Source organism: Orbicella faveolata, unplaced genomic scaffold (genome assembly GCF_042242905.1).
Source record: "Orbicella faveolata isolate gen_17 unplaced genomic scaffold, um_ofav_v1 contig_36, whole genome shotgun sequence".
Lineage (NCBI taxonomy): Eukaryota > Metazoa > Cnidaria > Anthozoa > Scleractinia > Merulinidae > Orbicella > Orbicella faveolata.
Window position 1 is genome coordinate 4,610,561 of NW_028301565.1, and position 11,940 is coordinate 4,622,500.

An 11,940-nucleotide genomic window follows, 5' to 3' on the forward strand; every position below is an offset into this window, starting at 1 on the left:
AAATGTACTAAAATTAGACTGCGAGCAGTGTCTTTTTTGCTCGAAAAAACCGTGGGGAAGAACGCAGAGAAGAACGCAACATAACTAAGCAGTCGTGAGCGTGATACGCGAAGCCGCGAGCAGTCACGTACGCTCGCACGCTCACTTGTTTTGCGTTCTGTCCCACGCTTTTCGAGGAAAAGAGAGACTGCTCGCAGTCTATTCCTAAATCGGCTCTACCTTATTTTTATTTGATAAAAAAGGCGCTCAATTTTGACGTTCGTCATTGCAGATCAACTATGATTTTTAGTGAATGGACAATCGTATTGTGATATATTTTTTCGGTATCTAACAACAGCTTCCTTTGTTAGGACGCTAAACCGGCATCACTTTTTCTGTTTTATTTCATCTGTATTGTTTTCGTTTTAAAATGTTTTTATAAATGGCATGACGCCTTTTCAGGTTTTATAACACTAGTGTCGAGTCCAAACATGCGAAGGCCGGGCAAGTGCGAAAAGCGGAAATCGAGTGTTCTGAGCATTTTTAAAACATCGTGTGTTACGGCGTCCGAACTGGGTTGTGTTATTCTCTAAATGCACATAAGCAAACAAGGACAAATCCGCCTGCAAATCACCAAGTTTTGCCAGACAGTTTGACATCGCTTTAGCAAGACATCATTTTTCATGTTTAAAAGTCTGAATAAAGTTAACACCGAGAAATCACCTTTTTGGTAATGACAACTGTGCTCAAGAAAGAAACGAGAATTAAACAGCGGGCGTGTTTTTTAAAAACACGAAAGAGTGAAATGACAAAATGGCACTACGGAAAAGAGTCAACGTAGATTACGAGCTAACCACTTTCGAGTCATGTGATATTCAGGCTAACCTGAGCGCTATTTAGCCTAAAGGAAGTGCTATTTCGTCAATTAATTGAGAAGCAAGCAATTCAAAAGCTCGCGGCACGACGTACAGAATTCAACGAGTTCACTCCCGACTCTCAACTAACCATTCTTAACTGCAATACTAAATTATCGAGAGATCAGCCAACCAGGTTCAGAGACGAGGAATTTGAGGTTAATTAAAAATAACAGACTGGCCATTCTACATGCTTACATCCTTGGCCTGCACGCAATCAGTGCAGGCGCTGAGTAGTGGCAGCGCTCTAAGTCAGCGTCCACACCACGCCGGGAAAATTAAAAAACGAGAGTTATTTCTATGGTTAGGCCGTCCACACTAATCCATCAAGAAAACGGAGCTCTTTCGAAAACGCTCTTTTCGCTGTTCAAACCGGAGGAATTTGAAAACGTCGGCTTTGCATTTCCGTGTGGACGGAAAACATTCTCAAAACTGAGCTTTTCGAAAACGATGTAGTCATGGTAATCAAGTGATTCTCCTCTTGCCGAAGTTTTTCTTAAAAACACATATCTAAAATGACCGGTGATTGTTGCGTATTTAAATTCCTCCGGCGTAGTGTGAACGGAAAACTTTTGATGCGTCCACAGAGGAAAACCTCCGCTTTCAAATTCCCTCCGGTGCAGTGTGAACGGGGCTCGAGTAAAAGAATTTGAGTTTCTTTTAACTATATTATATGAATAACCTGGGTATTTTTTTCTCCTTGCTCATATTTTACATCAACTCTCTACGAAGATCATATTGGAACCCCGATCTTTCAAACCTCCATCAGTAAGCAGTTTCTCTCACCTCCCTTCTTTTCGAACTAATTTCCGTTTCCCTTGGTGGTTCGAAACATTGAGATTCCACCGTAGTACTTAGTGAAAACCAGCTGTCGCCGTATGAATCCTTGACGAGTTTCATTTTTCTCGTGACGGGTAGTCTGTGTAAATCCGCCCCCTTCCCCGGAAGAAAAGGTCAGGGAGAGAGGGGAGGGGGCAGATGTACACAAGCTAGCGAGGGGCCACAAAAGCGTTCAGAGAGGGGGAACTATCTGTTTTGATACATAAAGGAAATGGACCAGCCTGAAAACCACCTGAGGGTGGGGTTGCCTCTTGGTTAAAGATATATTTTTTTATTTTTAAGGAAATCACCCAGTTTTGACATATGAGGGAGTCAAGTTGATTCATCCGACCAAAAGAATATGTATTTAAAATAACGCCTTAGTGACCTAAAACTACTGCTTTTTGACTCCGTTTCAGAGATTTCGTGCGGTATCACAAAATAATAACCTATTTGTGCTGTGCATTGAAAATCAACAAAGCACTTTAAACTTCAAACAAATTTGAACTAGTACATGAAGTGATTCAACTCCACCGTGAGTTGTCAAAAAAACAGGCTATTCCAAAAAAATTAAAAATCGAAATGTAGAAAATCAGTATATGTAGTTTTGGAAAAACAGTGTTCAAGGAGATTTTGTGTGCTCAAGATTTTCTGACACTTTGATTGTCAGACTGACAACAAATTCTTCTTTACAAGACACATATATCTCCAAGTCTAACAGTTTTGCTTCTTTGAAATAAATACAAAATATAAATGTTCTTTTAAATCAGTCCATTACGCTTTAGCAGCAGCTTTGGTAAGTAGCTGTTGATATTGCTGTTGTAGCTTAGTGAGTATCTCTTGACTGGCACCTCGCTTCTTTTCCACATCTTTGATGTTAACATCGTTTCTTTTTCTGAAAAGAACAAAGCCAAGATTAATCTTCTTTACCGGAGTTTGGGGTGCCATGCAATCTTTCTAGGGACAGGGGTTGTCTGTAATGACCTTGATATGTATTAAAAGAGAGTTGCATTATGCGATTGTCAGTGTGATCAACATGTGACAGGGGCAGATCCAGGAATTTTTCAAAGGGGAGATGGCTGGTACCTCGAGGCTGCAGAATCCATGGGACATGCTCACAAAATGTTGCATTTTAAGAATTGGGACCTAATTGAAAACTGTTACACTGGGAAATTCTGGCAATGCCACAAAGTAAAAATTACAGTGAGGTACCTGTACAGGGTGTTTGCCTTTTCTGTTAAAATATTCACAATCTTTTTCTATTTCTTTATTTTTTGCTTCTCTAAAAGGAGGGTGGTTGGCCATCCAATCCACCCTCCCCTCCCTAAATATCCCCCTCTGTGACTTGTCATTTCAACATGGAATATATTGACACTCAGACATAAAAAATTAGTGAAACTATGAACTAAGAGAAATTATCTTCATGGAATTATCACAATATTGTTGAATTACAAACATAAAAGGAAATGCGTGACAATCAGTCTGAAGGAGAACTGTGACACATCAAAATGTTATTTTAGTGAAAGGGAGAGTAAAGAAGCAAGGAAAATGAGGAAGGGAAGTGTTCAGAATTCTCTCTGTTCCTTACTAATGATACCATCAGGGCTGGAAAAAAAATTGGAAATCCACATACCTAGAGGGCCAGTAAATTTCAGTTTTCACTTGCCGCCACTTAAATATTACTTGCTGACGTGGTAGCCAGTATGGGAATCAGAGGACAAACAGGAACAAAGTTTGCTTGGATTCCTAACTAATCCATGCTTTCAACCTAATGGTTAACTAATCTTGCAGTCTTAAGTTTTGAAATAGCTTCTGAGTTGAAATTATTATTTATCAAGCTGACATTTTTGTTCAGACTCACAAGACCACTGAGGCTAATTTCACTTGCCCACCAGGCCACTGAACTTCTATTTTCACTAGCCCAGGAGCAAAATTTACTTGCCTCAGGCAATCAGACCTGCCAGCATATTTTCCTGCCCTGACCATATATGTGTGCCAGCAAGTCACAGTTGGCCTTGGTTTTACAGATTGGAGGATAAAGAGGTATGAGTTTTTGAAGGTGACCACTTTGCAAAGAAATGCAAAACCAAAGCAAACGTGAATTATTTTTGACAATAAATTGAAAAGGGCTCTAAACACAAGAATAACGAATGCTGGTAAGTCATTACTCCTTACATTTCTGCAGTGATGTACTCTATTCTTTTTAAAACAGTTTGTTTCGCTTCTTCCAAATCTTGTTTCACTAGAACAGGGCCCATGAGTTTATAGATGTTCCCATCAGGTTCTATTACATCAAGTTCCTAAAACACAGAATAAAAGAAGTCATTTTCTTAATCAAGAACTGTCGGTAAATAGGTCAAGTCTATCTTGGTCCTAAGGGTCCCATACCGCCAGATCTTATACCAGTTTCAGAAGCATTAAGTAAGTAGGAGTATTTCCAATGGTTTCTGGATGGAATGTTAGTCCATCACAGGGTTTCCACGAGCATCAATAATTTCACAGGTACCCATTTAAATACCTACAATCATGGACAAATGTGTTGTCACATTTGAGCAAAACAAATGCTTTCTGTCGGCATCCTTCCGTAATTGAAAAAAAACATCTTTTTTGCTGATAACCAAACCCCCCTCTCCCCCTTTTCAATGTTGAAATATGCTCTGTGGACACTGTCACATGGTTACAACATTGAAAAGGGGAGAGGCGGTTGAAATGTAAAAATTGGAGATGGAAAAACTCTCACGTTCAACGAAACAGGTTTTCTTTCAGAGAGCGTCTCAACTGTTTTTGTCCATGATTGTAGGTGTAGGTAAACACTGTGAGAGTACATTCTCTTGCCTAGGATCACAGAACATGCACTAGTCTAGTCGAGTCATAAGAGAACCTAAGGCATAATTTACAGCATATCACTAGTTCATTTTTTTCAAACCCTGACACAAGCTTGAACAACTGGTCCAAACTCATAAACCTCAAGTTAATGACGTCAATGACAATAATCAGTTCAAGCTAGTGTTACCTCTTGTACAACTTTATTCTCATTCAGCTGAGCATCTAACTGCTGTCTTGTACTGACCAATTTTGTCATATCTGAAGAGAAAAGCATGGTTATTAAACAAACTGAAAAAAATAATCACTTTTGCTTTGTATTGCATTATTTTGCATTGACTTCGAAATATTTTTTCTGCATTTGATCTTCTTTCCCTTAGTAGGCAGGAAAACAAAGTGAAATCTTTTAGAATATTGTTCCCTATGTATCAGGAGAACAAAAGTGAAACCCAGCTTTATCTCATATCTCAGTCAATTTTAAACCTGTCCACCTCCACCCCTCCCTCAACCTTCTCTCCTCTCCTTTGCCACAACATTTCTAAGCACACTTCCGCATTTTTGTGAAGCAGTCAATATTTTGGAATCAGAGCATTGTAAATGCCCCAATGTCAATTATCCTTCAGGGGTTTGGAACGGCTGAGAATTTCCAGCCCGCATTAAGATTAAAATCTAACGTCTTGATCAGTTACTCTCCTACAGTAAAATTAAGTAAACATTTCTTTTCATTTGTAAATTTTAATTAAGAATAAAGTCGAGGGACCGTGACAAACTTCGCATCCATCAAAATCAACCATGGATATGTTTTAGTTACCCGCCATTTTTGAATCTATGTAATTTACGCATGACAGAAGGAAAGAGGATTGTAATCTATGGGTGAAGTGGGAGACTCTGGCAGAGAACTTAAAATGCGACTCAAATCTGTCTGTCAATAAATTAAGTTTATCGTAAAACTGAAAACAGACATTGCGCATGCGAGGAAGTAATAGTTTGTTTCCAGTCTCAGAAAAAATGCTCTCAAAAATGTGTTTTCGAGGAAACTTCGCAAAAGACCTTAGAGCGGCACATAACGAGCAAATTACCTTTCTGAATGGCTTTAAACTTCTCCAGTTCTGACTGCATTTGCTGCTGAATTCTCTCGATGTTAGCCGCCATTGCCGCCATCTTTGATTTTGGGTGTAATCCGATTAGGCTTGCAGGCTCAAGTAGAGTTCGAGAGGACTGGGACTGGGTAGATTTGTCAGTGGAACGCCTGACGGAAATTTGCACGTATTACGCTGAAAACGCGGAAGATGTCCTTGTGAAAAAAGTAACTTGGCAGGACATAATTTCGGTGACTTTTGGTGATTTCCAAATAGTCCTTCTTTCTCTGAAACACCGAAATCGACGTCGTGCTTTGCAAGACTTTTGTTGTACTAATGAAGCTTATTTTGTAGGTTGAGTTTATTACTGCTCACCACAAAGGTGCAGATATGGGATTTTTAAGAATCATAAACAGACGCTGTCAAATGCTTGTTTCATCTGGAAGGACCAAAGGTAATTAAACAATACTGTCTCAGGAGATTAAAGCTAAGTAAGACAACAGGTTCATGTAAAGTCTTGAAGTTGAGACTGTGTCATTTCCCACCGGTATTTTAAAATGAAGTTTGTTTGAGGTCAGGGGTGATGCAATTTTTCGTTTTTGTTTTTAAAACCAGATTGATTTAATTAAGAAATACTTCTAACTTGTTTACTACTTGACAAAATTATTTTCTTATTGATTACATAACACCATCCAAGACATCCAACTGTACGTTTTCAATTATCTTTCCAATAGTACTTCATCACCTTCTAAAGTCCTGCTCCATGTCAACAGCAGACACAGCAGTTAAGGAATCCAAAATGCACTATGTTTTGCTGATGATCCCAATATCAACATTTGGCCTTGGAACATGGCAGATCAAAAGACTACAGTGGAAGAAAGGCTTGATCAAAGAGCTTGAGTCGAGAACAAATGCCCCAATTCTAGATCTTCCAGAAAAGTAAATTTCTCAATCATAAGTACTGCTATCTTAGAGCTATTTAAAGAACTCAGTCTTCCTCCTAGGGGTTACAGTGGCAGGTCTGGTTGAGGGGCCCCTTATTTTGGGTAAAAAAAGAAGAAATCACAGAACGAAGAAAAACCGGCAGGGCAAGCAAAACAAAACTGCCTCCTCCCACCTGCCTCCCCCCACCTCCCTTAGCTCAAGGTCAGGATCGGCCACTGGGTTACTCTCGATAGTGGACGAAATGGAGGGGCTACACCTAAAAGGAGTCCTTTTATCAGGCTAGAGGTATATCAAAGGGCGGGGTCACGAGCTGAAGTATAGAAAGGTATTTAAAAGTACCTGTTAGTTATAACAAGGTGTGATTAAATACTTTTTAAATTAACCCCTTGGGGAATTTTACGGTGGTAGAATTTTTCTGGTGGCCCTTTTTTAGGAAGAAAGATTGCTGCAGGACGTTTTTTAGGGTTAGTGAAAGCATACTGTTAAAATGTGAAAGGGGCACAATCTTCTGTGAATGGTATATTGAAGGGTTACCTTTTGTGTCAGAAATGATATATTGAATGGTAAGGGTTTGGACAACCCTCCCCATAAAATGTTTAACTGAGTATCCTGCCCATCAAGGTTTTCCGTTTAAAATCTGGGAAACAAGAAGACATGGATCAAAATTTGATTTTTCATACTTTTAAATGCTGGAATGATTACAATAGCAGCTTTATCTTCTGTCTTTGAAAAGCCTAATTAAGGATTCATTTCTTATCAATGATAGTATTGACAAACTGAGATCAAAAGATCTGGAGTATCGACGTGTCATATTGCGTGGAACATTTGAACATTCAGAGGAACTCCATGTATATCCAAGGTCACTGAATGAAGGTGCACATGGTGGAGGGGGCTTTGGAAGGCAGCCAAAATCTGGTGGGCATATCATCACACCATTTAAAATCACTGATACAGGGTAAGGTGAAATAACTTAATATTATCCCCTTGTCCAGGAGGAATTATCATTTTGCTAAACGGATATCTACATTTAACTATCGACTGCAGTGACCATTTAAGTGTGTCTTGATTTTCATATTAACTTTTTCTTAATAGGCAAAGAATCTTTGTCAACAGAGGATGGGTACCAAAGGATAAAATCAAACCAGAGAAAAGACAAGAGGGACAGGTTAATATTCAAGGATGTATCCATAGTCATAGAATGCTCTCATTTTGTCTTAATTTCTAGTAAACTTTGGGCCTAAATCTTCTGAGGAAATAAAGTTCAACAATAATTCCACAAGCATGTGTTAGATATGAGATGACAGATTGCCAATGAGGCACATAGAGTTGGCTATAATCATCTCATATTCAACAAGCACAAATGGAATGGGTTTTTTAATTATTAAAAATATCCCCAAATTATAGGATTAAACTGCCCCAAAATTGAAACCTCTTGAATTGCATTGTCCAATGACTCAGTTTTTAATAATACCTATTACTAAATATTTGGTTGATATTTAGTCTTTTTGTTCTCCATTCATTTTTAAAACTAATGAGAAGTTTAATGTGAGTAGGAGGTAGAAATAGCTGATGATCACAGCAACGCTATCACACTTACTTGAGAAAGGATCTTTGTACAATGTAAACCAAATCAATTGAGGTGATGTATTTCTCGTGAAATTATACCACTGATGTATCTTTGACATAGCGGAACCCAGGTTTATATGGGGCGCTGTTTGTAAATTTATTATTTAGACCGAATTTATGCCATTTTCCCCTTATTTATAACTAATTGGAAATGCCACAAAATTTGTTTATAAATAAGACACAAGAACTTGTCCGTTGATATGTAAATAATTATTTTAGGTACGTCCTGATTTATAAATAATCTTTTACCATAGAGTTATTATATATAAATAATAAACTAAACAACCTCAATTATTTATAAATCAGGTCATCTCTAAAATAGTTATTTACATATCGTAACGTTTGTAAATCCCATTATTTATAAATAAATTACTTCGCCGGGAGTGTAAATTCATTATTTAGAGATAATAAATTTCACCTTGCCGAGTGTAAACTTATTATTTATAAATAATGAACTTTACTGAGAGTGTAAATTCCTTATTTATAAATAATGAATTTCACCTCGCTGAGTGTAAATTTATTATTTATAAATACTGAACTTCATTGAGTGCGTAAATCCATTATTTAGTAATAATGAAGTTTCACCTCGCCGAGTGTAAATTTATTATTTCTAAATAATGAACTTCATGGAGTGCGTAAATTCATTATTTAGAAATAATGGAGTCTCATCTCGCCGACTGTAAATTTATTATTTAGAAATAATGAATTTAACCGTGTGTGTGAATTCATTATCTAGAAATAATGAAGTCTCATCTCGCCGAGTGTAAATTTATTACTTAGAAATAATGAACTTCACTGAGTATGTAAATTCATTATTTAGAAATAAAGAAAGTATGAATGGCTGACTGACCCAGTGTCTCTTGCCCGATCGATTTTGGAGGCTGTTTCTCGCGCTATAAGTGAGACAGTTAATGCTACCCTTGCTCAGGTAGGTATGCAGCCTGAAATTCAGCAGTGGCGGATCTGGGGGAGGCTCTCCCCCCCTTATTTTGGTTAATTGCGTTTAAGCAAGAATCACGCTTCAAATATCTATTGTGTAGTTCTTATTCACTCAACAATTCGGCAGCTCACACTGCAACAGGAACAACGACAACGACAACGACAACAACTACTCAAAGGCCGAGGTAACAGGTAAATTTTAAGACAGGAAATTGGTGCATGAAGAAAATGCAGAACAAAATCGGAAAATCGAATAATGTATTTACTTGCTTAGATAATTCTTTGTAGCCTGCGAACAGGCTCACGTTGGAGCACAAACGCGCTCGGCGTAGCTGAGAGCGAGAAATCGACGGGCGAAGCCGCAAGAGGAGAAAGTCATTTTCTTGGCGCCTCTTTCCCGCCCATCGCTATTCCTCTTCGTCACTCGTGCGTTTGACTCAAACGTGAGCCTGCTCGCAGGTTAAATTCTTTGTGACCTTTGTGACCTTTGGACGGATAGCTGTGTGACACACTTTGTTTAATTTGGCTTGATCAAATCACAGCTAAGCATGTCTATTCCAGGCAAGTCCAAAGATCGTACACGTGGAAAGCTAAATTCATTTACGTTTAAACCATTGTTGAATAGACCTTTTTTGACTGGGCGGTTTGTTGCCCCATTTCAGACCATGTGATTATACTCTTGAGAATTCTTCCTTTCAAATTTTCAAATCGTTGCACGTATATGAATAAATAATTTTTAGATGAATTAAAGAGCAATTCTCTAGAGAATATCGCGTGGTCTGTAATGGGACAACAAACCACCCAAGCGAAAAAGGTCTATTTCAATAGAAATCAGACCTTTCACTTAACACACCAAGCGATTTTTATTTTCTTCATGCAGCAGTTTCTTTTCTTAAAATTTACCTGTTACCTCGGCCTTTACCCAGTCTGAGCTGCTGAATTGCTGAGTGAATAAGAACTACATAATAGATATTTGGGGGGTGGGAGGAACAGGCCCCCGGGCCCCTCCCCCAGATCTGCCACTGCTGAATTTCAGGCTGCATACCTACCTGAGCAAGGGTAGCATTAACTGTCTTACTTATAGCGCGAGAAACAGCCTCCAAAATCGATCGGGCAAGAGACGCTGGGTCAGCCATTCATACTTTCATTATTTCTAAATAATGAATTTACATACTCAGTGAAGTTCATTATTTCTAAGTAATAAATTTACACTCGGCGAGATGAGACTTCATTATTTCTAAATAATGAATTTACACACACGGTTAAATTCATTATTTCTAAGTAATAAATTTACACTCGGCGAAATGAAACTTCATTATTTCTAAATAATGAATTTACACACACGGTTAAATTCATTATTTCTAAATAATAAATTTACACTCGGCGAGATGAAACTTCATTATTTCTAAATAATGAATTTACACACTCATTGAAGTTCATTATTTATAAATAATAATTTTACACAAGGCGAGGTGAAATTCATTATTTCTAAATAATGAATTTACACACTCACTGAAGTTCATTATTTATAAATAATAAATTTACACTCAGCGAGGTGAAATTTATTATTTCTATATAATGAATTTACACTCCCGGCGAAGTAATTTATTTATAAATAATGGGATTTACAAACTTTATGATATGTAAATAAATATTTTAGAGATGACCTGATTTATTAATAATTGAAGTTGTTTAGTTTGTTATTTATATATAATAACTTTATGGTAAAAGATTATTTATAAATCAGGACGTACCCAAAATAATTATTTACACATCAACGGACAAGTGCTTGCGTCTTATTTATAAATAAACAAATTTTGTGGCATTTCCAATTATTTATAAATAAGGGGAAAATGGCATAAATTCAGTCTAAATAATAAATTTACAAACGGCGCCCCATAGGTTTATGACCCACATGTACTGTGCTTTGACAACTACATATCTTTGCAACTAACACTGGTTGTATTAACAGAGTTTTACTGTACTTTTGAATTTGCAGATCGAAGGAGAGGTAGAGATGGTTGGCTTCATCAGACAAGGAGAAAAGGTTCTTACTGGATCCTAATATCACATTGTGAAAAGACCAATCATATCTAGCACCCCCTCCTCCCTGGGTTAGGAATTATCTCAACAACAACTAAACTATTATGAGGCTGAGATTGATGATGATGGTTATGGTGGTGGTGGGGATATTGACAATTACGATTGCTCTGACCAGTGTCAAATCTGTTATGATTATAGAGGGCCTCCCCTTTTAATAAATTCCATTGTTCCCTTGGCTAAAATATTTTGTTAAAGTTTCCATTAAAGGTAGAGATATTCCTTGTTCCCTCAGAAATATCTCTTGTTCCCTTTAAACAAATGATCACGTTCCCATGTTTCCCAAAACGTCTGGGAGGTCCTCATTTTACTGGTATTTATATTGAATTTATGGGGATTTATATGTTTTCTTCAGAGACAGCCATTTCAAGGCAAAAATAGACCAGAAAAGAACCACTGGTTTTCAAGGGATTTGGATGCTATGGCAGAAGTCACAGGCTGCCTGCCGATTCTAGTAGATGCTGATGCTGGTAAATGCTAATCACCTATTAACCTTATTCATGCTTTCAGTGTTATAAGTTCTCAGTAAATTTTTGGGTGTTTTTTCTCTGCTGGGACTCTAAAGCCCTTAGCCTATATGAGACCATTGTGAACATTTTACAACCTGTGCTAGACAAGATGCCATAACCTTATGGTTTTCAGGAAGTCGCATTTTTATTGAATTACAACATCTTTAATTTTTTTTTTGTATTTCATTAAACAACATGCAATCGACA

General features: G+C 37.5%; 2 protein-coding genes across 4 annotated transcripts in view; one reads left to right on the forward strand and one right to left on the reverse strand.

Annotated features, from left to right (window-relative positions):
- Positions 1 to 1,984: 1,984 nt before the first annotated feature.
- LOC110067248 (prefoldin subunit 6-like) lies at positions 1,985 to 5,733 on the reverse strand. The gene is made up of 4 exons (XM_020774555.2): positions 5,615 to 5,733; positions 4,726 to 4,796; positions 3,888 to 4,012; positions 1,985 to 2,607 (listed from the first exon to the last, which is right to left on the reverse strand). The coding sequence occupies exons 1-4, from the start codon at positions 5,694 to 5,696 to the stop codon at positions 2,487 to 2,489; spliced, it is 399 nt and encodes a 132-aa protein (XP_020630214.2). The 5' UTR covers positions 5,697 to 5,733; the 3' UTR covers positions 1,985 to 2,486.
- A 40-nt stretch (positions 5,734 to 5,773) lies between these two features.
- The window catches only part of LOC110067247 (surfeit locus protein 1-like), a 7,563-nt gene continuing 1,396 nt past the window's right edge, over positions 5,774 to 11,940 (forward strand). The window contains exons 1-7 of one of the 3 annotated variants that reach the window (XM_020774551.2): positions 5,774 to 5,875; positions 5,969 to 6,068; positions 6,349 to 6,553; positions 7,326 to 7,514; positions 7,652 to 7,724; positions 11,124 to 11,171; positions 11,580 to 11,694. In XM_020774551.2, coding sequence (XP_020630210.2) covers positions 6,005 to 6,068; positions 6,349 to 6,553; positions 7,326 to 7,514; positions 7,652 to 7,724; positions 11,124 to 11,171; positions 11,580 to 11,694 — 694 coding nt within the window. In that variant the 5' untranslated portion in view covers positions 5,774 to 5,875; positions 5,969 to 6,004. The remainder of the gene's footprint in view (positions 5,876 to 5,968; positions 6,069 to 6,348; positions 6,554 to 7,325; positions 7,515 to 7,651; positions 7,725 to 11,123; positions 11,172 to 11,579; positions 11,695 to 11,940) is intronic. The other 2 variants (XM_020774553.2, XM_020774554.2) reach the window with 2 other exon arrangements.

What these genes read in the sequence shown, in the direction of transcription:
- LOC110067248 (XM_020774555.2), bottom strand. Translation starts at nt 5,696, where the DNA reads ATGGCGGCAATGGCGGCTAACATCGAGAGAATTCAGCAGCAAATGCAG. An exon ending in AGAATAAAGTTGTACAAGAG is followed by an intron (nt 4,013 to 4,725) that starts GTAACACTAGCT and finishes TCTGTGTTTTAG; the next exon opens with GAACTTGATGTAATAGAACC. An exon ending in GAGTACATCACTGCAGAAAT is followed by an intron (nt 2,608 to 3,887) that starts GTAAGGAGTAAT and finishes TGTTCTTTTCAG; the next exon opens with AAAAAGAAACGATGTTAACA.